A 23,891-nucleotide genomic window follows, 5' to 3' on the forward strand; every position below is an offset into this window, starting at 1 on the left:
ATCTCTCCTAACAACGTTGTAATAGTTTAGTAGTATGTGCACTAAATTGTATGTATAATTATTGATCGTGATTTCCACCACTGTAGAAAATAACTTACCGTTTGTAATGTTTGTTGCTGGTAGTATTTTGTTGGGAAGAAACATAATATCATTAACAATAATTTGCATTTTAACTTAAGATTTATTTTTAGCAAACTTTTTAATAAGTAATTGAGTTGAGTTGCAGTAACTAGTACTATTACATATACTGCCAGTGTTGTGAACAGTACTTTTCAACACAACAATACGTGCGTAAAGTAAAGACAGACACGTTGAATAATATCTCAAAAGTTTATTGTGCCTGTTTATATGGCTTTTCTTTGTATGACATTAACAGAGAGTTAACAACACCTTGGCCATGTCGCAAGAACTAACAAAAAAAAAACATACAATAACAATGAAAAAGCAATGAGGAGATCACACAGTTCATGTGTGAGAGCACCGACCAAGCGCATTCACTCCATGGCTAAAACGTAACAGCATTCACACATACTTTACACACACTCAACAATGATGAGACCTGCCTATTTCGTGAGATGGGAACTCTCATTGCTACAGAAACAAATGTCTGTATTGCTTCAAAGGGAGGCAGAAAAAGCCTCTGTATATCATCTGTGCTTTCCCAGCCAGACATTTTGGCAATAAAGAAATTGATACATGAGAACATATAAAACCCTCCACATAGAGCTGCTTTTTTCTGAGAAGTGGGGATATTCACAAGAAATACATAAAGATATAATGGCTTTTTAGATGAGAAGGCAGTTTGCTGCAGGAATGCCAGTGCCAAGCACGTGGAAGCTGGGCAGCATTGGTGATGATGTTGACCTCTTATTAACATTTTTTCTGTCACCTTGTTCTATACATAAAAAAAGGGTAACTGAGTTGATTAAACTTAATACACGTATAAATATTGCCAGTTTCTAGCATGCAAACTGCTAGGGTTTGGTCCTAATGAAAAGCCCTGAGTCAGATTCCATATTGTCATTCAAGAAGATTCCTGGTTTTCACTTCTTGCATATGTCTTGGAGCGTTGCATAAGACAAGGAGGATTTAAATGACTGTACATGTGTGCGTTTTGCCTTGTGACATCATCAGGGAGTGCTCAAAGTTTGATTGTATAGATGGACATAAACATTGCTTGAACTCTTGGGACAGTGTGTGCCTTCCTTGAATATCACAAAAGTGCTACATATATGTTCAAGTGTAAGATTCTGTAGTAGAATTTAATGTCATATTGGCACACTTGTAACAGCTAAGGATAGTGTATATGAGTGTTGTGGAAGGGGAAGTGAAAGCTTCTCCAAAGATGACTTTCTTTACTTTGGCACAATTGTTTTCCATAGTGATCACAAAAGCTGGCTGAAACTGTATGATGTTAATTCCCTGATCAAATGAATTGTGTTACTGTAACAACAGTCCTCTATGCTGATTATCATGACATCCAAAGAGAGCAAAAGTGCCCATATAAACCCCTGCTAAGCATGCAGCCTAATAAGGAAGACCCAACCAGTTTTGATTACCCTTCTTTCCCTCTGAATATCTTCTCAGGAAAGCTTATGAAAGTCCAGAGGGTTGATACATAAAACCAGAATAACAAACAAAAACAAGCAAATACAATGTTATATACGTAGATATGCAAGAACTTATTCATAGAATGAAAAAGAAAAAATAGAAAACAATAATCAAATGCAATAACCACAATAATAATAACATAGATTAGCATACTCAGTTTGGTTTTGCCCTGTACTCTTGTTTTCTTTAGACAAATGTGCTTTGTTGTCATCCATCAGCGTCACTTGCTGGTATATTGTTTGGCCATTTCCTTACCGACATAAAGAACAACAACATTGAGAAAAGGAAATTAGTTTTCTCAGAGAGGTTATCTGCATTATGTTGTGTTCACTTCCCATGAGTTATCGGTCTATTCTCATTTACAGTTTTCTTGTAGTTCACTTGTCATGGACCATGTGGCCTGAGTTTGGAGTGTCTGTACACATAAGGCTCTGTTATGCCCTGCTGCGGGGGACACTGGTGTGCAAAGAGAAAGGGGAAGGAAAGGCCAGCATCGTTGAGGTGAAAGTGTGATTGATTATTTTCTCTGAGCACAGTGAGTTTGTAAATCTTTACAACAACATGTATGTTTGTAAAAAAAAAATTAAAAATTAAAGAAAAGGTTTACTGTGCCCTTCCACCAAGGCCTTTCCTCGACCCATCTAAAGGCTCCAAAGGGCCCCAGGATTCGCCATCACTGTCCGAACACCTGTCCCGCTCATCATCCCCCACATCATCATCATCCTCTTCTTCTTCTTCTTCTGGAGATGGCTCACTGCCATTCTCCGTGGCCCAGCTGTCATCCTCATCCTCAGCTTCCTGTTTGAGAACCAAAGCTGGAGGCGGGGGAGGTGGTGGAGGGGGAGGAGGGGGACTGTCGTTGTCTGTTTGGTCCTCAAAGGCCTCTGGATTCTCCAGCATTTCCCTGATTAATGGAGGCATGGGCCCTGGGATTTCCATCTTCAGAGTGATCGCTCTTTCTGCACCTGAACACAGAATAAATAGAGGGACATTTCTTCATTAGCTTATCTTTCAACACACGTTTTAAGTGTCAACTGTTCCATCATGTTTGAACTTTTATATAATAGATAGGTCAGAATCGGAACACAAGCTTTGTTATTTAACAATGCTACAAAAACCATGAAGATACAATGTATACATACAATTACAATACGATACGATACACTTGTCCTTGTGTGTCAACGTTCTGGGGTTCAATTCAGAAATGGTTGTTGGGATTCAGAATAAAACTAGACATTAATCCTATGAATATATTATATATATGAATCTTGAAATAGTTTCTTCTGGTTGTTTTGGTTGTGTTGTTGGTTGTGTCTGTGGTGAGTGAGTGTGACAGATGCTGACCAAAAAGAAGAAAAATGCTTCAAAATATACACAATGATGAAACAACAGTAAACCTTTTTTTGTATGAAAATTGTCCATGATGAAAATATGAATACTCCTTTCTAACTCACTCACAGAAATTTGGATCAAAATTTATTCATGGTATTGACGTACCACTTCTGGTCTGTTTTCTCAGCATTTGGATTAACCTGTCCAAATGTATATGGTCTTTATTCAATTTATAGCTGATCAGAATGCCCTCTAGACCATTTTGAAGGAAAGCGAAGTGTATGGGAAAACAATAGGATTTGAATAATAATAATAATAATAATAATAATATAATATGTTGTTCTATTTTATTCTATTCAAATTCTAAGTGTGTCTTTAGTAAGAATAATGTTGGAGATAACAGTAATTAAGAATCACGTAATACTGACCTCTGGTGCTGATTCCCCGAAGGTCAGTGACCTTCATGAGCATACGGGGGAACATGTGAGGCTTGTTGGGACGTCTTCGTCGGGCATAGATCTTCAGTGCTTCCAGCAAAGGCTCCTGAAGCTTGTCCACTTTCTCAGGCTCTTCCAGGTCCATACGATCTAAGCAAAGAAGCAGAAAATACAGACATCTAGGCAAAATATTTGACTGAAAACAGCCTAACTATATTATTGTTAAATCCTTTTTGACTTCTAAATGTTTTTGATGTTGCAGTACCTCCACAAATGAGGCAGATGGCACTAAGGAGGCCAGTTTCGGTGTCGTCCATCTCCAGTGGCAGAAGCTGACCAGCAAAGGCAAATACTAGGTCTGTGAGGGGTCCGAAACCAGCGTTGTGCATTTGAGTTCTGTTTAGAGTCAGACCATCAGAGAAGGTCATAGTGTCCTGTTCTGGAGTGTAACGTGTGCAGATTCTCAGCATCTGAAAGCAACAATATGGGACATTCAATAATGCAAAACATAATACAAAACATCAAAGCTAGCAAAAAATATATCAGATATATTTTTACTGTATTATTATCTGATTATTATATTTCACACCCTGCAGTGTTAAGCAATACTACAACTCAAGTATCTCCACTAGATGGCAGTATTTCTGAAGTTTGCATTTCTTGTCAACACATTTACCCATTCCCTGGGTAAAGAACTGTGAGACGAAGAATGGGTTTGTACCAGAATATCCAAGCAGGCGGCCTTGAGCAGAGTAATCTGGTCTGCGATAGTGAGGGTGGTGAAACCAGGCAATCTCTTGGCAAACTCCACAATCTTGATGATGCATTTAGTGGAGAGCTCACTAAACTTGTCCCATAGTCCCAAGTCGAGCTGGACTCTGTGGTCTGAGCTTGAGTTCTGCAGACAAAGAGGCTCACATCAGCTCGGTAGTAGAGGTGAAGGGAACATTGAGCACACAGGACATTTACATTTTACATCAGTCAAGGACAAATCCATTTACATGTTGCATCAATCATCCCGAGGCCACACAGATGGTCTAATGGGGAACTGAATTAGTTAAGCCACCATTATGTTGGGAACGCTATGGTAAATTTACAGCTCTGCTATAGTTACACTAAACAGCTCACACAGTATACACTGTATAACTTACCGTGGTGTATTTGCCGAGTTGGCAGAGTGAAGGGAAGGTTTCTTGGTGAGCCTTGCTCACTTTGTTGACCAGCTCTTCTAGTTCACCACTGAGTTCATAACTCTCTGGAAGCACCACCTCCTCCTTCACTTCTTTCTTCTTCTTGTTTCGGTCATTACGCACCGCTACGTAAAGACAACAAAATTTAGAAACATTTAGAAATAAAAACTTCACAACTACACTCTGTTCCTCCAAGCCCCCTCCTCCCATACTTTCCTTCCTCTCAGGATATCCAGTAATAGCAGAGGCACAATGTGATCCCGGTTTTAACACACATCCCACACAAGCATTACACCCACATACATCATCTATGGACTATGAGGGACAAGCAAATGCCATTTTAGCCCCTACATCACAAGTGTGGAAGGCAGCCATCATAATATTATAATAAACTGTCTTGTCCTTTATGAATAAAACTAGTGTTTGAGCTACATAAGGGAATCATTTTAGTGATGAAACAGGATGTCATAATGATTTAGTCACTAGTCATATGACTGGTACAGGGCCTTGCCTCGCCCTGAATACCATCCCATGTGTAGACTCATCTCTTGCAGTACCTCTGTCTCTATTGCATAGTTTCTCAGGGTGTGGCACACTAATAGATTCATTCAAATGGCAACACAGTCAGAACATGAAGAAGAAAAGCTACTCTGAATGCCCTCCTGTCTGTCTATAACAATCTACTTTATACAAGTTGTTTTTTTCCAGTTATTCAGCGCTCACCTTCCTTGGACATGCCAACTTCAAAACATTTTTGCAGGCGGCAGTACTGGCAGCGGTTACGTGTGACTTTGTTTATCTGACAGTTCTTGTCTCTGTGGCAGGTGTATACCATGTTCTTCTGGATACTGCGACGGAAAAAACCCTAAAATATGAAAAAATAAGCAGACAAAACAAAAATGTCCATTAATGTTATGCAGTTATTTGAAAAGATAAATGATATGATTTGAAAATTCAGAAATGTTAGAAGTGTGTAGTGTGTATCACTATTGTTTTTTTCCTCACCTTGCAGCCCTCACAGGAGCTGACCCCATAGTGATACCCTGAGGACTTATCCTGGCACACAAAACAGGGCTTGTAGACACGAGGTGGAGGAGGTGGAGATGGGGAGCTGGGGACCATCTCCTCTGAGCTGGTGCTCTGTGTCTCCACCGCTGTGGACAAGAAACAAGAATTGGGTCAGTATGAAAGCATCAGCATATGCTTAGTTACTGGCTTTTATACCGTTTAAAATGTAGCTACAAGACATTTTGTTCTTCCAGAATGATCAAATACTGTCTTTGTTTTTAAACTCTGTTGAAAACGAAGTACAAGATAAGACAAATAAAAAGCAAATGAATATCAGTCTCTACTGCTTTGTGGCGATTACCACCCTAAGGGGCAGTGCTAACAAGTCTAGAGCACATGACTCTTTGAGTGACAACTTTGAACATGGAGGATCAAGTGAGTGACAGAGGAGACATAACAGGAGCATAAAATAGCGTTACTGACAGGTTTAGTGATAAGAGCAGGTAAAAGATTTAGTGTTACTGCCAAGAGTCATAGCAAGCTCTTCCTCATTCCAGAGCCTGACAACCGCTTACAACACATCTCCTTTGCATTCTGCATATCCACGTCCCATGAACGCAAACCTGGTGAGGCTTTATGTGAATGTAGAACAGCCTGTGACATCAGTGACACACTGAGTCACATCGCTGTTATGGTACATTATACTTCATTGTAGTCTCAAGTGAAACCTATACACAGCCTTTTACATTCAACTCTGCAATGTATGGATTCCATACTTCACCCGAGTAACATAAGCCGTTGCATACACCTTCATAAGACCAGGCTTGATCACACATGCTAGCCTGCACAAACTCAAGACACACATGTTGCCCCCCTTCTCACCTAACAGCACTTCTTTCAACTTTCACCCTTGGTCACCCTCAAACTTCAACCCCCCTTCTAGCTCTGCATCCCACCACCCCTTGACACACAAACCCTATTTTTCTCTTGTTTCCTGGCCCTAAATTCCTCAGTGCAGCCCTGCCAGGTTTTAATAGAGGCCTTGGCTCGTAAGACGGCCTATAAAGGCGGTCCCATGGCTGGACTGGAGGCCCCAGCCCGGCTGGCCCACACTTTATTGGGACTCGGTCACCTTGGGCAGCTATTCACACCACCAGCTGTAGGTCCTAGCTCGTAAAAAAGCCAATCATAAAAAAAACAGGGAGGCTCTAAAATTCAAACTTTTACTGCTCCCACCTCCCCCCGTACTTTCAATGGAAAGCATAGAGGGCTAGCCTAAACTTAACCTACACACCCCTCCCCACTGCTCTCTCACACCCAAGGCTGAGGCAAAACCCACCAGCTTGGCTTTTTACAAGAAAGGAGAGACTTCAAAAAGAAGAAAGAGAAGCGTAAGAAAGGAATTTGATTTTTTTCTTTTTTTTACGGAGAAAGGGGGGACTGAACACAGTTGCTCCTGAGGGCAAGTCTTGTTCAAGACCAAGATGACCATTACCACTGCGGCTATAGCTGTTACGCCTGGCCAGCTACCTCATTAATGATGCAAACAGAAGTGAAGCAGACATATTCATATTCTCATTTTTTGCCTGCTGCTCTCACATCTGTTTTTCATATGTGTTTTATATTTGACTATTTAGAATCCGCATTGAAATTCTTCCTTTGAAAGCCTCAGTTTGCTGGAGGCAAATATGTTTTCCATTAGTTTTAAAAGCAATCCAAAAGCCAAATGTGCAAATCAATCTAAAACCTAAAGTTTGGGGCTGGTGAATGTTTCTTCAGAGCTTCTCAAATCTCCTTGACCAGAAAGTAACAAAGCCGCAGGGTCAGTGGGAGAACAGAAACCCTCTGAATGTGCCATGAACCTCTTTGTTTATGCAATAATAACAGCAGCAAATGAGGCTCCAGACCCAGTGCTGACAAGCCTTTAGAAAAGGACAAATCTTATGTGGCGTCAAGTAACAAACATTGACCGACATTGTCTAAATGGAGGGGCCTCTGAGAGAAAGACTCACTTCAGGCTCTGCTAACATGTGGAACCTGGTTTATGCCAGGGAACCTGACTCCTGTCCCTTCCCCTTTTCAGACGACTCAATCAAAACGCCCCGCACCACTTACCCGTAGGCACCACAGAGAGAGTGCATTCAGATAAGCCCGAGCCCCTTTCCCCAGTCTCCTTTACTGAGCTCATCACTGTTTAGAAAACAAAGCCCACTGAAATGAGAGGCCCTCCTTATCAGCGTTCTGAGGTCTGGGGCCACAATTTGCATGACAATTCACCATCCGAGTCCTGCAGGGCGTTGATGGACGGCTGAGATGTGAAGAGTGGATAGGGTGCTGGTTCTTGTTCAACAGGAGAACACAACAGAAAATGGGCAGATAGTGAAGTTATCAGGAGCCACTGTTCATTTCCTGCTAAGTATCATTTTACTCCATAATCCCTTCTCTCAATGCTCTCCCTGCTCAAGTGGCCCAGCTGCACTGACCAGACCTAATCCCCATCACAGACAATATATACACAGACACCATTCACTGTTCTTTAGTGCCACACACGCATACACAAGGAGAGTAATATCATTTTCCAACCATATATTCAGGCATTTCCAACAAGCAAAGAACCAGTCCATCACTCACATCAACCTCATTAGCTGTGAAACGTAACTGCGCATTACCGTAATAGCTGTTTAGCTAAAGGTAACTCCAACTAGGTCAATTACATTAGATTCTAGGTCAAATCAAAGGGCCTACTCAAGATCCCTGTACGTTCACGAAGACCAAAAAGGGTAGAATGTAAAAGAAAACGGCAGAAAAAACACCATAGTTCATGAAAACACTGAGGCTGCCTGTTGTTCACCCGACTGGAAAGACAGTGTGTTACTAATGTATGTGTGCAAAGGCATGACTCTGCAGCTCTGTTTTGTGTTGCAATACGCTGCTTTTAACGGAGCAGCACATGACATTCTGGCAGAGTAACAAGTATTCTTTCACAATAGGCCTGCAGAGTCTGTCTACGTGACTTGATGGTGCGATTGGATCTTGACTGGGATGGTATTCTCAAAGCCCTGTCGAGGCACGAGTGATCAAACTTGAAAGCTGTTTTTATTGTGCCCGTGAAAACAGAGCTTTGTACAGAAATACACGTGGGAGTGTATGTCATTTGTATGTGCCCACTCTCAGCAGCCTGTATTTGATTTGCAAATGTACACTACACTCCTAACAGGATCATTTGATTTACCACAAACATGATATTGTCTTCAAGTATGTATCACGCTGGCATTGTTGTCTAGTTCCTCTAAAAGCATGGGAGTTTGGGGCTTTCTGTTTGCATAAAACCACCCATAAAGCTAGCATGTTCTTGTCAAATGTGCAGAGCAGTAAAGAAGTGACTTGGAGTTAGCGTGTGAGAGGGGAACACAGTATAGGCCTTAGTGTGAAATGAGGGGTGGTACCGGGCAGACTGTAGTGGCAGAAGGAAAGCAGATTGAGGGGGTAGTGCACAGTGGGCCGTCACACTTGCTGGCACAATAGATGGAGCTGTTTGATAGTGCCCATGGCCTTGGCAAAGCCTACAACTCCGCAGGGCACTATGAATGAGCATCAAGAATATGACAGACTTATTCAGTAAAAGAACTAAAGGACCACGCCCATGTGAGCACTCGGCTTTCTGTTCACTGCCTACGTTTTCCTGCCATCCCTTTGTGGCTTTTGCTACAAGGTTCCACAGACGTGCTTCCTTCCTCTTTTAAGTAGCACACTTTCCGGAGGATCTCACTTGCTTTTGTGGTCACTTGTATGTGTCCCTTGATCTACACCTTTGTGAAATGGCATGTTTCCCATAGGCCAAAAAAAAAAAATCAGCTTTCTTGGTGAAATGGTTTATGTATGTGTAAAGACTAAAGTTTCAGGCAGGACGAGAGGAATGCGTTTAGTGAGAAGAAGGGGGATGCTTTCATTAGAGGTGCTGAGCTGTAGCACCTTTCAACAGCTGTCAGAAAGCTCATTACCGAGGCCGAAACACACACACACAGCCCTGGTCTTGTAAAGTGGGCCTCCCGAACGCCCCTTTAAGGCCAGCACACTTAACAAGAGGTGTGTTTTTAGTGGACGCACACATGCAAGATTTAATACATTTCATAAAAATGAGCAAATAGCAAACGGTAAATACAGCAACTATAGGTCTTTGAATTCATTTCTAACAGTCTTACATGTTAACAGCAGAACTATGGACACTGGATGCAACGTGACAAACAGCAGCTATATCTATAGAAAGTGTTCAAGTGGAGCAGGGCAGGAAGGCAGCAGGTGGGATAAGTTTCTATCCAGAGGGCACACTTTGGAAAGTGGAATTACCCTAGCAGTACAGTGGTGCTCTCAAAACACCCTTTCTTCTTTACAGCACCTCATAAAGACCCTTTTGATATTTCTTGAAGGAGCCAGCCAAGCCAACATTTGGCAGCAAACACCCCCCTCTTCCTGCACCAAACAACCTTGTCAAAAAGACACACAAGTCGTGCCCACCTCGCTCTGCTTGTACTTCATGAACTTTGCAAAGTTTCCTTCAAATACCCCTGTGCCAATTCAAGGAAGGAGGTATTAAAACAGCAAGTCAGAATGAAAGGAAACTGAATTACAATGACAGGGCTGTAGTTAGAGGTTTTTACGGCTTGTGTATGGGCAAAGCAGACAGTCAAGTGCAGATCTGTGGAAAAAATGTGCCCCCTCATCCCTGTGGTGAGCTCCAGCTGACTTCTCGTCTGCCCACTAGAAGACCTAAACGGAGAATCACCGCTCTTCTGCTAATGTGACTGGAGCTTGAACCCAAACCTGGCAATCTAGTGGAGGACCGGGCCATTGATCATGTCATGGTGAAAAGGACAACTCACAGAGAGGCGAGGAAGTGGTGAGAGAGGGCACAGGCAGACAGGCATAGTGAGAGAGGAGAGTCATCGAGGGAAGCCTGTCTCTTTGATCCTCCGTGTGTTTCTCAGCCTCCCAGACTTCCTCTCACCATCTGCAGCCCTGGCTCTCACCTGTCTGTCTCTGGCACAGCCGCTAACACTCATTCAATTGCTATTGCTTCCTTTCTATAACAATAGAAACTCACAAAAGTAGAAGTAGCCTGGGTCCGGAGCTGTGGCCTGCACTGTCAGAGGAAGTAAAGGGAAAGGAGGATAACATAAACAACAACAGTAGTATTGACTCTGTCTCACTGGGGAAGCACCGTACACTAAAGTCTCTGAAGATCTTATTGTTATAGTGAACAAGATGCAATAAAACTCTCTATGCGACTGCTCAGGCGTGTGCACTTTTCAAACAAACTCCTGGAAGGGCCTAACGAAGCATAAGAGAGTTTCAACTTAGTCAAATAAAAAGTAATTTCGGAAGAAAGATTTGCATGACTTTTTTCATGAGTACCTCAACTGGCACATATTGCACAGATGAGTGAGAAATCACTGTGAGAAACTTCTGCTTTGAGTATTATCAGAGAAGTACCCATGTGGGTTTTTCTCGTGTGGATGTGTGAACATTTCTGTCTAGAAACACCAAGTGAGCAGGAAACCAATATCTGAAAGTGTCTTGTACAGTACAGTAACACACCCTGCCCCAAAAGAGAGCAATCCTGTGCAGTACATCATCTCGGACTATGTCAGTTGGTGGTTTTTTTTGGCAAATATATATGAAGTCAAACCAGAAATACATCACAGTGTTTTAATATACTTGCTTTCAGCAAATTAATGACTGTTACAATAATAAATATTAGGTACTTGTTTAGCTTCTAACTTTGTAGATCTTTGCTACTTAATGAACATAATCTTATGTTCACAATGAGCAGAGAAACTCTGAAGGCCATCTGGGAAGTTCTCCTCTGACATTCATGTTTCCACAAAGTCAAATGGACAAAGTCCTGAAATGTCAGCTAGACACACAATCGGCTGGACACACAATCAGCTGGACACACAACCTCCACACCTGTTCCCCTTCAGCAACCATACAGGGAAAACACACACAAAGGATGCAGTGCAGACAGACACAGGGGAGTAAGAGCAAAAACAAATGATGATATAACTAAACAAATGATCTCATTCATCATCCCCACAAAAGTGGTCATGGCAGTTGCATGTATGCATAGTGGCAGAGTTTGACTAATGTTGCAGTGACACCATCACCCACCCATCCTCCTCTGGCCCTCTCCTCTTCTAACATTCACCCCTGCCATTTCTGTACTACACTGGCCGCCCACCTCTTCTTGCCAAATGGTGTGAGCTGAAGAAACATGTGTCCACTCACACAGTATAGGTGGAGTTATGTGGGGCTCTAGTTCTGGCTTAGGTGCCTGGGCCCTATGCTTCTCATAACACTGAGCCCCATGGCAACGCTCGAGCCAGGCTGTCAGTCAATAACACAGGCGTAACAGGACTGTTCAATTCACACTCCTCACACATGGCTTCCAACTGACATAGCCTACACTTCGAACACTAACCATACATGTGCAACTGCGTACAACAGGCCAAATCCATGTACTCCAACATGGAGGGGCATGAGTGTGGCATACACATATCCATCTTGGACCTGCCAAAGGCCCACGTCTCTTTACAAAGGCAAAAGTGCCTGCCAGGCAGAGAGCTGGTCTCAGTAAACAGCTACAATAGCAGCAGCCAGACATGGGTATTAGAGTGTGCAGCCACAATACCCCTGTGACCATCACCTATTGTGCAACGACTAACAAAAGTCCACATTTTATAATCTACAAGTGCTGAAAGACCAGAGTAAACTATTGGCAGCTTTTGCTCAGATTCTCCTCAGTCTTGCTGCCTACAGGCATTCTTTCTTGTAACATTTGTTAACTGAAGACAGGCAAAAAGAGGATAAAGGGGTTTTGAGGTGTCACATTCTCAGTCCACATGGTTGTTTTATTTACAGCCGTGCGACTGACGCTGCTGAGGGGCTATAAACTGTTATTAGAGCAGACGTGGATTCTAGCACAGGCCTGAGGAATCTGAACGAGCACTGTGCATGACTTTGACACAGCTGTATGGCCTCTCAATGTCAGCTACACTTGTACATACACATTTAATACATAGACTCATTGAGTTTATTGAATCCAAACACAAACACCAAACACAGGGGTTTACTCTACAAAGCCCCTTTTTTCTTACTTTTTTCAGCTCAAAACTGAACCGTGGGTGCTCTCCGGGTTCTGTGGCTTCGTCCCACCGTATGTTTGGCAAAATGACTGAATGTGAGAGTGAATGTTTGTCTGTGTGTCTATAACTACTTGCTGGACTTTGATAGTGAGTAAATGTGCTTTGAATAATAGCAAAGGGCCATTTAGCTATTTAGCACAATTATTTGCAGAGACGTGGGCTTTTTCAGGCATATCAGTTACAACTCAGCAACTCTGGACCGGCTCCATCAGTTTCAACTTCCAGCACATTTCATTGGACATTATCTCAGCAGAATCAAATGGGCCGACGTGTAACAACACAGACAGGTCCTCATTACAACTACTTGGATTAGAGTCCTATTACACTCTTACGTGCTGCCACACTAATCTATTTTCAGCACTGCCCCCCTGAGGCATTTTAATCTTTTAATTGAATCTTTTGTAATTATAATGAAATAGTGCAGACCTCTATCAAGAAGACAAAAACAAATTGGGACACGGTTGTGCTGGCGGTGACAGAACAGCTCTTCTTTCACGGAGGATTCTCTCCTGTGATACATCCTCATTTCAATTAGCTGTGTAATTCACATCTGTGTGGCACATTAGGACAAAACAAAGAGGAGTGTGGTGGGGCGAGACAAGTGTGATAGATTATATCAGCACCGTCTCCTCCACATTGTGAACGTATATCGCAGAGAATCACAATAAAGAGTCAAACTTTGGACCTAAAAGATCAAAGTTTAAATGTGTTTAGTGATAAAAACACACTTCCCCTTGTTCTGACCCTGCAGATCTACTAAGTGTAATTGCCTCAATTTTCTAAGCAAATGAACATTGACTGAGAGGGGATTGCTCTGTATGGGCTCTCTAAGATGCCTTCTCTGGCTGTTGACTAATTCAGTTCTCATTGACATATGACTAAATCAGTGTCCATTATCCATATGTATGGGGCAGCTCAGATGTAATACCAGCTCTGTGGCATAAGGCACTTAAGAGCATTACACAAGCCGGGCTGCTGGAAGAGTTCCCTTTCAGACAAGGCTGCCACACATGGTGTAGATCTGACATTGGCCAGGCCATAGCCTCTCACTAACCTCTGACATTGAGGTCTCCCACTGGTGAACAAAAAACAGGAAAACTGACCACATACTTTTAAGTCCTGTGATTGTCCCTGGATAATGGCCAACAGCGGTGACACTTATCACCGCACCAGATTTACTGCAAGGACAACAGAATAAGCTCATTTACTGCCCTTTGAGGAATAAAGATATTCGCCTCACAGAAAAAAATGTATATTAACATTTTGAACATGAACATATTTTCAGGTCTGTGGTGGGCCAGGTCACTCTCTTTGTAATATTGTAATCATGACTTGATTGGTGGCCACACGGGTCCTTCTGTTCTGCAGCTGAGCGCGCTTGATGAGATATCAGACTCAAACATCAATTCATCAGGCACATTGAGTAGGACAATGAGGGGCAACTGCTTCACTAAAGAAGGCATTATGTTGCCTGTGTGGGATAGGGCGGCCTTGTTTACAAAGGTTATTGGGTAGAGGGTTTGAAACAGTACACCACATCAAGTTTCTCTGCTCTGCTACACTCGGCTCTCCTGCCCTCGGGGCAACTCTTTGGACTTTTTCTGTCTCTTTGATTTTCTGGGACATAGCTAGAAGAAAAAATATACTGGTGGAGTCTGCCGTGCTGATTGTAAATGTGCATGTGTGTGAATGGGTTAAAAGGCAGGCCATAGAGGCCTGATTGATTAAATAAACAAATCTCATCTTGTTATCATCAGGACTCCCTGAGCTGAGCAGGCCGGGCTGGCTTTAGTCCCCCCCCCGGCCTCGGTCTGCACTGACAGGGCATCCGTCTTCATTAAAGCTTAGCCAGTGTGCATGACAGCCACTGAAACGCTGGTGTCTTCACGATTAATGAAGATAGATTACACCCACCAAATGACAGGATAAAGGAACACAAAGCATGGATGAACAGACAGAAAAATACTAAAACATTACAAGGAAATAGGTCCCACAAACAAGAACACCCTGGAGCTTTTATCTGTTCCCTGCCCTCATGTTGTTTCTTGGATTATTTTTCCACTGTGTTATCTGGCTTGGGTCTGTTCACACTTCTCTCTCTCTAGCCCACCCCCACCTCTTTTCCACTCTTGCATGTCCTCTCACCGAGCTGCAGCCCCTGAAGTTAATGGAAGCAGAGCAGAGTTTTCAATGTCCATGGACAGGCCTGTTGTTTGGTCCTGTCTAAAGTCAGCAGCAGAAAGAGGGAGTTGAAAAATGAAGCGAGAACGAGAAGAAAGCAGGACAGGCCATCCCGGAGCTTTCTAAAGACAACACGCATTCCACATTTCTAATTTATTCAGCCCTTTATGTCTCAATAATTCATGCACTTATTAATTCATGGCTAAAGAGGAATATCATTACCTTGCAGTGTAAACAAATCCATGGCCTAAAATGACTGTAGGAGGCGAAGCGAAAGCTGAACATTCATATTTTTTAAACAAACCTGCATATTACCATCAAACACCGCGATTTGAATGTCAAATTAGATAAGCATGACAAATCCCATGTGTCAGGCATTTTCTCTTCCTGTTGCTAACCACATGAATTTCCTCTTTGATTCACATGTACTACACTACATGTTACTGCACAACACCAAGGTCAAACCCAAAGTGGTTTGGACAGCCACAGTGAAACTTGACTCTATGAAGTCAAACATGAAGGGCCCTCAGAAACACACATGCGGACACAGTGCATATCATATCATAGCTGAGAGATTCTTTCAGATGGCTGAGCAGCTCAAACTGGCTGTGGGCTGTGAGGGGCGGTGGGGCAGGGAGAGAGGAGACTGTCTGTCCCGGGCCTTTCCTGTGCGGCCCCTGACAACACCCCCTCGGCCCGAGCCCTGAGGGGTAAACAAACCAGCACTGGGTGAAGAGAGAGAGGGAGAGAGAGGGAGGGAGAGAGAAAGAACAGAGAGACAGGGGAGAGGGGACAGAGATGGACCGTGCCACATCGAAGTACAAACGAGGATTGTCACTTACACTGAACGCTGGCACTGCCCGTCCACGCGAACGGGTCCAGCCCCGCGAAGAAGGGGCTTGCCTTCCGCAGCATGCACGCGCCGCGGCTGGTGACATCATACAGCTGACGGGGGCCCATTCCCAGAGCCTCCATACAGTCGAACATGGCAACCCCCCCAACCCCTTTCAAGAAGAAATCCCGGTGCGAGATCTCAGTTGCAGCCCGTGCCTGGCCCCCCTCGCTTCCTGCTCTCACGTCACTTGCTTTACACACAACAACAACAACAACAACAACAACAACAACTACTACTACACTACGAGCCGCCGCAATCCCTTCCCCGATCCACTTATCTCACTGTCACTTTGTCCCCCTGCGGTCGGACACATGCACGTCCCTCTCGGTTTGGCCCCGCGACTTGCGATGAGCTCTTCCTCTTCTCCCCCGCGGCCCCTGGGTGTAGCTGCTCCCCGTCTGCTGTAACAGACCTAAATAACAGCCTCTCGCAGCATTCGGCGTCCCAGACACAGCGGAGCGAACCAACTGCTCCGGCGTGACGTCACAGGAGGGGGGGAGGGGGGCGGGGCCTTAGCGGAGTATGCCAGAGGGGCGGGGCAGGGACCGAACAGGGGGATGGGGGAAAGGGGGCGGGGCCCACGGAGCCTGCGCCAGAGCCGGTTGGCGGACAAACTTTTATGCCCTATTCTTTGTCTTCTCCGCTGCCGCTTTGTGTTTTATGTCAATATCAAATTCAAGTGCAAAACAATGTGGTAGAAAAGATCTGTTCTGTGTCTCTGCCGTGGCTCCGGTTCCTCCCCCCCCCCCCCCCGGTTCTCCCCCTGAAGTAAACAGTGCCCCCCCCCCCTCCCTCCTCCACCTTCTTCTTCCCTGAGCCCCGTTTCTAATCATAACCATATTAAAGTCCAGACACAGGCGAGTTGAGAGTATGCGCGAGTGTGAGAAAGAAATCTGAAGGATATTGTTTAGCCGGGTTTCTATCCACGATCCAGATGCCTTTTGTTCATGCTGTTTACTGGAAGTTTTGAAGGGATGATGAATGAGCCGTGACCTGGGCTCATTTACTATCTTCCTTAGTGGCCTTGTTGCGCCTCTATTTCCAGGCAAATGTAAATCAGAATGTCCTTGGTCTCTAAAAGTTTGAACTGCATTTGGTGGACGCTGCAGTCACTTCACATCTCACACTATTCAACAGAAAAGCCTCATTTTCATATCTGTAAGTGCCTAGATGTGAGTACAAACACTGCTGAATACATATTTTCCCAGAGACAATTCGCCCTGAGGAGAAGAGCGCCTCGACAGTGACTGTGAATTATCAGAAATCAATAGGCAATTTAAAAAGCCTGTCACTGTCGCTCAGCAGACAGATAGACCCTGGTCAAACTTGAGCAAAGCACTTGATAAAGCAGAAGATATATGATAATAGAATAGGTTTCTATAGGTCTGAGGTATCCATCTCCCCCTGTCAGAAGGCCACAAGTGGTATGGCCCAGCAGGCAAAAAAGACACCATTTCCTGTCAATCTGTGCTGCTGGCTACGCTCTCCATAAACACACAGCATGGCCCCACGATGAACACTTCACCCTTTTCCTGTCTCGTGAAAGAGACCATGCTATGCGATGTGGTCCCATTCTGAACCATTTTGATTAAAATGTTTATTTACCCAAAGGCTTTCAGTTGAGTTCAGAGTGTGTTTATTGTCTTAAGCTGGTGCACATGTGGGGATCATACTTCTCACATATACAAAGGAACTCATTTAACGGCTCTTTTATGTGTTTCTTCATCCAGCTGTCATGCCATTAAGTGGACATTTTATGACACACAGTATGGACAGGCTAAGGACCAAACAGGGATTAGTAAAGATGATTTCTTAGACACTATAATGCAATTGAAAAACCTCTGATTAACTCAAACCACACACATTCTCACTCTCATCATTCATCCCCCTTTTATTATTTCAACCATTCTGAAATCTGCGAGCAGCAAATCCCTGGTGTCTGAATGTACTATGTGACATAATGTGTTGCTCACTGGTAAAAACATAAACAAACGATCCAACATTACCCCACGTTTGAGCTGATTTACGAGGTCAATTTGCACCGTACCGAGTTTTGATGTCGGAGACTTAAGTTGCACTAAAACAAGCTCTCGGTGTACGGCACTCGGCGCAGAGAGACTTGCAGGACTTCAGAGGGTTCACAGACAGAGTTTAGACATCTAATCTACACATACTCCATACTGCTGCTGACCCAGACCCAGTGCCCCCCTGCTCCCCCACCCTTTCCTTCCCTGGCCACAGAGGTTGAACTCTAGAAGAAACCCCCACTGGGCCACTAACTTTCTCCCCAAACTTATCCTGCCCGCCCTTCTCTGGCTCACAAGTCTCTCCATCTCTCTCTTTAATTCTTTTTTCCCCCTCCGTTTTGGCAAATACTCTCCCCCATTTCATCAAGTTCCCCCTTGGTCATTTTTTCCTGACTGCGTGATTTGTTTCAGTTGACAAAGTTATCTATTTTTGTTTCGAGTTGTGGACATGTTTCATTTTCAGTGGCTGACAACCGGCTCTCTTTGTGCTCTTAGTGGTTTTATTTTACCTTTTGACAATTACATAAAACACGGTGCACCTTTGTGGCGCTGGAGTTTAAAAAAGAACTTAATAAAGTTGTACAGAATCTTCTATACGGGGCAGACTTTACTACAGTCTGACACAATGACGCTGATTATAGATAAGCCGTATACAACACTTCCTCTGTATATAGCCATTGAGGTTCTAGCCGGCCAGTCAACAGGGCAGTAGAGTGTGAAGCAATAAAAACAGCTTGTTTTAAAATACCTATGTGCTAAACTCAGCGTGGTGATTTTAAAAGGAATGTCATTCTTTTCCACGGCCGCTGTGAGCATATGTGCTGTGTGTGGACGTGCCGAAACAGATTGCCGGTGATGATAGAGACACTGAACACCAGCTCACAGCTCGGGCAAACTACACACGGACTCAGGTTACACTCGGACCTCACTCCAAGAAACTAAAGCATGGTATTTGTCATTCCCTGATGACTCCGGGAGGCTCTTATGAAATAAGTTTGTCATTGTGCGTTGGAACTGCGCGGACAAATGGTAGCGTTCTTTGGTCTGGCCTCTAGTTTTACACGTGATCTTTGAGCAGACGCGTAATCTGAGTCGCTTATCTCGCTTTCTCACAATATATCTCCTCGAACTGCTGAAGAGTCACTCAGAAGAGAAGGAGGCCAGAGTTAATCAGCAGCAGCCATACTGGTTCGGACACTAGTCCCTCTGAAAGCCTGAAAGAGCTACTTACTTACATTATCTGACTTGGCCATCTATCAGAAACTTTTCCCTGCTTCCCTCTACTCTGTCATGACATTTTGCTACTTGTGTACTTGGGCGGGAAAAAGATCTTTCAGTTGCTCCACCAAACATACCATCATATTCTCAGAGGCCCGTGCGGGGCTGTTTGCCCTCCCACACCCTCCGACGGCCCCGACCCCGCCCCTCGCCATAGTGCACTCTTAGCTGTGCACGTGCCCTCAGCAGCAAAGACCCCTCCAATGTTTAATAGGAGCCTCTTTATCTTCATCTGTCATCATGTCAATGCTGTTATGCCGCTCCCTGAAATCTATGCTCTCCATCTCCCCGCGCACAAGAATTTAGTCTGTCACATGCATGCAACTAGACACACGTTTCAGCAGTTTTTCAGTACTTAAGGCAAATTGGCTCAACGTTGCAAGGATAACAAGAGGAAATCCAAGGTGAAAGTGGAGATGAAAAGACAAGTGTGTGAGCAATAGATGAGCATTTAAGCTAAGAATGTTTAGATAGATATCAGAGAAGTCAGTATTCTAGTTGTTATCTAGTACTATCATTTAATACATCACAAAACATAACAATTTAAAACATTCTGAACAAATAAACTCATTTTGCACTCTGCAAAGTAAAGTATAATGTGTAAATATTATATGTATTTGCTATTTTTAATAAATTGCAAAGGATGTAATCAGAGAATATTCTGTATTGTCCTCTGCTAATGACAAAATATCAGGTTAATATCTCAGACTCTAAACCCTCTAAAGCGAGTGGTCCTCTTCAGTCCAGTAGTCTAGAGACTAAAGCGTTGATGTCACTGCAGACAGCACCAATGAAAACAGATGCTTATGAATATGCTATACAATACAACAATCTGTGTGTGTTTCACCACACATAAATGTGGTGTGCATTAACATTTACAATTTACTATCTTGTTTGTAAAGTAGAACAAAAATATGAAAGTGGTATCATATATCTGCATTCATTTTATTCCCATCAAAAAGGCTGTTTTATGCATCTTCCTCCCAGGGCCAAGACGGCCTCCTCAAACGTGTGTGTACTTGACACTACAGAGACTGTTTTTAATTTGAATTGTTGTGCAACAATGCAATGCACTCAATGCATGTATAATTTATACCATGTTGATAACATTCACAGTGATGCAATATTATTGACCTAGAGTAGCAGGGCAGTAAAGACCTACAAGAGTTTGATCCAGGCCATGTGGTCTGGAAGGAAATGACCTGCTAGCTTTTGAAAACAGCCCTGTGGCTGGCTGCGGGGCCAGGGCTCCGGCCCTCATTGGTGAAAGCTTACAGAGGTGTTTCAGGGCTCAGTGGCGATGTTATCACATAGTAAGTGGCCTTAATGGGCTTCCAACTGTTTGTTTGAAGGACTGCTATAATGAGTGGGATCAACTGATAACTGGCTCACAACACACTGCAGAGCCGTCAGACCCTGTAATAGATGAACATACTCCATTAAAAACACAGATTAGACGGGGCAGTGTTATGCATACAGAAATGCTTCGTTGGATTTATTCATGCTTGATTCACTTGTAAGAACGTCATTTCAGGGCTTTTGTAGGTATTCTTCACCTGTTATAAAACTAGTGGGTGTGGGTGGGTCTACGTATGTGGGTGTGCATTTACTATAGTCCACTTGTGTCAGCGTTCCTCAACTGACTCTTCCCAGCCCTGTGCAAAACAGGTATTTCCAAAGACATTGTGGTGCCAGAAAAGAGTGCCACCGTGGGAGGTGCTACAACCTGTCGGCACACCACACACACCCAACAAAGGCAGATACCACACACATAAAATAAATGCTGTGCTCTTTATGTGGAAGGTTCTTCTGTGAGGCTGAGCAGCAGACAGCATTACCAACAATAAGCAGCTTTTAAGGGAGAACAAGTACATGAAATAGAAATACCCAGACTTATGGCATGTCTAAACCAAGACCTTTTGTCTTTTTGCAATGTTATTGTAAGGAAATGGAGAAAACTGTGGTCAGTAAAATGTCTCATAACATTCCTTGTCTTAAGAAGCTCTATAGATTTTCTTTTACCAGCATTAGGCAACTCTGAGGTCTTTTACAAAATACAGGGATGGTTTTCAGCTAAGTAAGCATTGCTGATAAAATTAATGGAATCAAAACTGAACTTGGTCTATTTGTGACCATTCAAATAACCACTGCTTATTTATCTGAAACACCTTTTCAGAATGTCAATCTCGCTCCATTAAGACAGGTCCAGACTAATTGTTACAGTGATCCTGACTTAAACATTGACCCGAGCCTGGTTTAATTTCCGACACGGCGCTCAAAGTGTGGGCTCTTAACTCCTGAGAGCGATATCCCTGCCAGTGTGGATGTGTCGCTACAAGTCATCATTATGGAGCTGGAGCTGCGTGGAGGGCAGGGAGATTTAATTCTACACTGAGCGCTTGTTTCTTGTTTTCCAGGGAGAGAAGTTTGTGAGACGAGACAGTAGAAAGAGTGTGTCGATAGTTGCTTGTGTGTTTTCCTGACAGGGTGTGTTCTTGGATTCCACCACAGTAGGACATCACCCCCAGGTGCTCTGTCTGCTGTGCTCTGGCTCTGTGGAAATACCTTGAGGATTAGGTGGGCAGCGGTGGTGAGCAGAGGGGGAGGTGAGGTAGTGATTGATGGCTGAAAAGCTGAAGACAGGGGCTGCTCAGACATGTAGCAGTAGTGGAGAAACAAGAAGACTACACACACGCACACACGCACACACACACACACACACACACACGCGCACGCGCACACGCGCACACACGCACACACACACGCACGCACACGCACACGCACACGCGCACGCACACGCACACACGCACGCACACGCACGCACGCACACACACACACACACACACTCTTTATAGAAACTTTTGGCTTTCTGGAAAGTTGCTGGCAAATTTTGACAGTGACACGCTTGTTCCATCTACATAATAAAATGTTTTATATTCAGCCATTTTTAAAAAATCTGTTCAATGATAATAGACTAAATAGTGCCTGAAATAGAGTCTGTTAACAGCTAATTACTGGTTTAAAGCAGTTACTTATTAGAAATAAGGGCATGTCATTAGTGATAGTTCACGTTGCTTTTATGGGCTTTTTATTTAAAGACTTGGTCACTTGATGAAAATCTAGCAACCCTGCTCAGCTGTTGCCCCTTGAGTGGCCATTATTACCCCCCACCCACCACCACGTGCTGCCCCCTTATAGGATTTCAAATAACTCGAGCTAACCTACCTTCAAATGAAAACTACCCATTCTTTTACCCCTGAAGTTCTCTCTGTCACAAATCAGACACTCATCTGATCTAAAATACTGATACAGATTAAAACAAAAGAGGTATAAGTAATGTGTGTTTCCAGTGTTATTCTAGATATTTCTTTCCAATAGTCAAGATGAACAACTATCTCCTCTTTGTGCTCCATCCTTCGTAGATCACTGCACAAGAGTACAACAGTGCTCCCTGTGGCAAACGTTAAATCTACACTCACCACTTCTGGAAAGCACTATATTGACAGAAGTTGACCTCACATGAACAAAGCTGTGAGACACTCTGAATGCTTAAAAAAATGAGCAATTAAAATATGTTTGCATCACTTCTATACATGTGTTTACACCGGCACTCTCGCTTAAATAATGCCATTCTGTTTCTAATTGCAGACTTGTGGCTTTGCCTTCTACACAAAGACTTGAGAGGTTCAGATGCAGAGAGATACATCCACACACTAGTGAGGCAGAGCCAGGTCTTGTGGTCACAATAACCACACCATCCCGAAGGGTCTATAAGGAAACTATGGCAGCAGAGTAATCACTGTATTGATGAAAGTTGACTTTTTCCATGCCGTTTCTTTTGCGGCTTATATTCTACCATTTATCTTATATCACAAACAGATCCTACGGTTTTCTGTTTCCACAAAATTACACATAATGAAGTGCAATTTTCAGAAGCTTTACGTTCTCTACATGGCGAGCGTCTAATTGGCCGGATGATGAAGGTATGAACCTATATGTAGTTAGGGCTGAAATGGAAAACAGCTTATAAACGGAAAGGAAACTTGGGATATTTCAAATTACTCACAGAGCGCAGCCATCTCTTTGGGCAGGTCAGCACCGAAGCGCCCAAACAGACTGCTGTTGGCGAGCAGGTCAAAGTGAGAGCTTCTCATGGAGTTGAAGGCGAAGGGGTAAACAGCAGGTGGGAAGCTGGTCATGTGACCCACGTGCTGCTCCCGGTTGGTGGCCATGATGAGCAAACACCCAGATGTCCAGAGCAGATCACTGGGTATGGCCAAACAGTGTAATCAAAATGCCCGGCAAACAGATGTGATGGTCTGGTACTTTCTTCTTATGTGGAAACTGGACAAGGCACAACTCTGCGGCTCAGATGACCCGGTGCATCAACGGCAAAGGTTTCTGAGGAAAGAGAGAAATAACATATGCATAAGTTATTGTATATATTTCATTGTGGCATAAAGACTTAGAAACAATTCTTTATTCTGAACGACTTCATTGTCTTGTAAGAAAATGATGTGAGGTTAGCTGGAGTATGAAGGTGACATGTGCAAACAGCAGTTATGGGAGAAGCAACAGAAGGTAAGAGGAAAAAGTGGTGAGAGGAAAACTACAACTGGACAAATAAAAAAATAAAAATAAGAAAGACATTTGGAAAAACTTACAAAGGGGAAGCGCTATTTTGGAGCGAGGGAGGGCCGGGGGAGAGAGAAAGACAGAGAGAGAGCTCT

General features: G+C 43.6%; 1 protein-coding gene across 2 annotated transcripts; it reads right to left on the reverse strand.

The window, feature by feature from the left end:
- Positions 1 to 316: 316 nt before the first annotated feature.
- rarga (retinoic acid receptor gamma a) lies at positions 317 to 23,529 on the reverse strand. Of its 2 annotated transcripts, none has more exons than XM_072449915.1 (8): positions 23,228 to 23,529; positions 5,576 to 5,724; positions 5,294 to 5,435; positions 4,532 to 4,695; positions 4,102 to 4,278; positions 3,646 to 3,850; positions 3,372 to 3,530; positions 317 to 2,576 (listed from the first exon to the last, which is right to left on the reverse strand). In XM_072449915.1, the coding sequence occupies exons 1-8, from the start codon at positions 23,391 to 23,393 to the stop codon at positions 2,215 to 2,217; spliced, it is 1,524 nt and encodes a 507-aa protein (XP_072306016.1). In that variant the 5' UTR covers positions 23,394 to 23,529; the 3' UTR covers positions 317 to 2,214. The 2 variants fall into 2 exon arrangements, with proteins under 2 accessions (XP_072306016.1, XP_072306017.1); XM_072449916.1 differs by lacking the exon at positions 23,228 to 23,529 and adding an exon at positions 15,804 to 15,978.
- Positions 23,530 to 23,891: the final 362 nt, after the last annotated feature.

This window comes from Eucyclogobius newberryi, unplaced genomic scaffold (genome assembly GCF_026437365.1).
Source record: "Eucyclogobius newberryi isolate DKJ021-1_F unplaced genomic scaffold, fEucNew1.0.hap1 SCAF_17, whole genome shotgun sequence".
Classification (NCBI taxonomy): domain Eukaryota; kingdom Metazoa; phylum Chordata; class Actinopteri; order Gobiiformes; family Gobiidae; genus Eucyclogobius; species Eucyclogobius newberryi.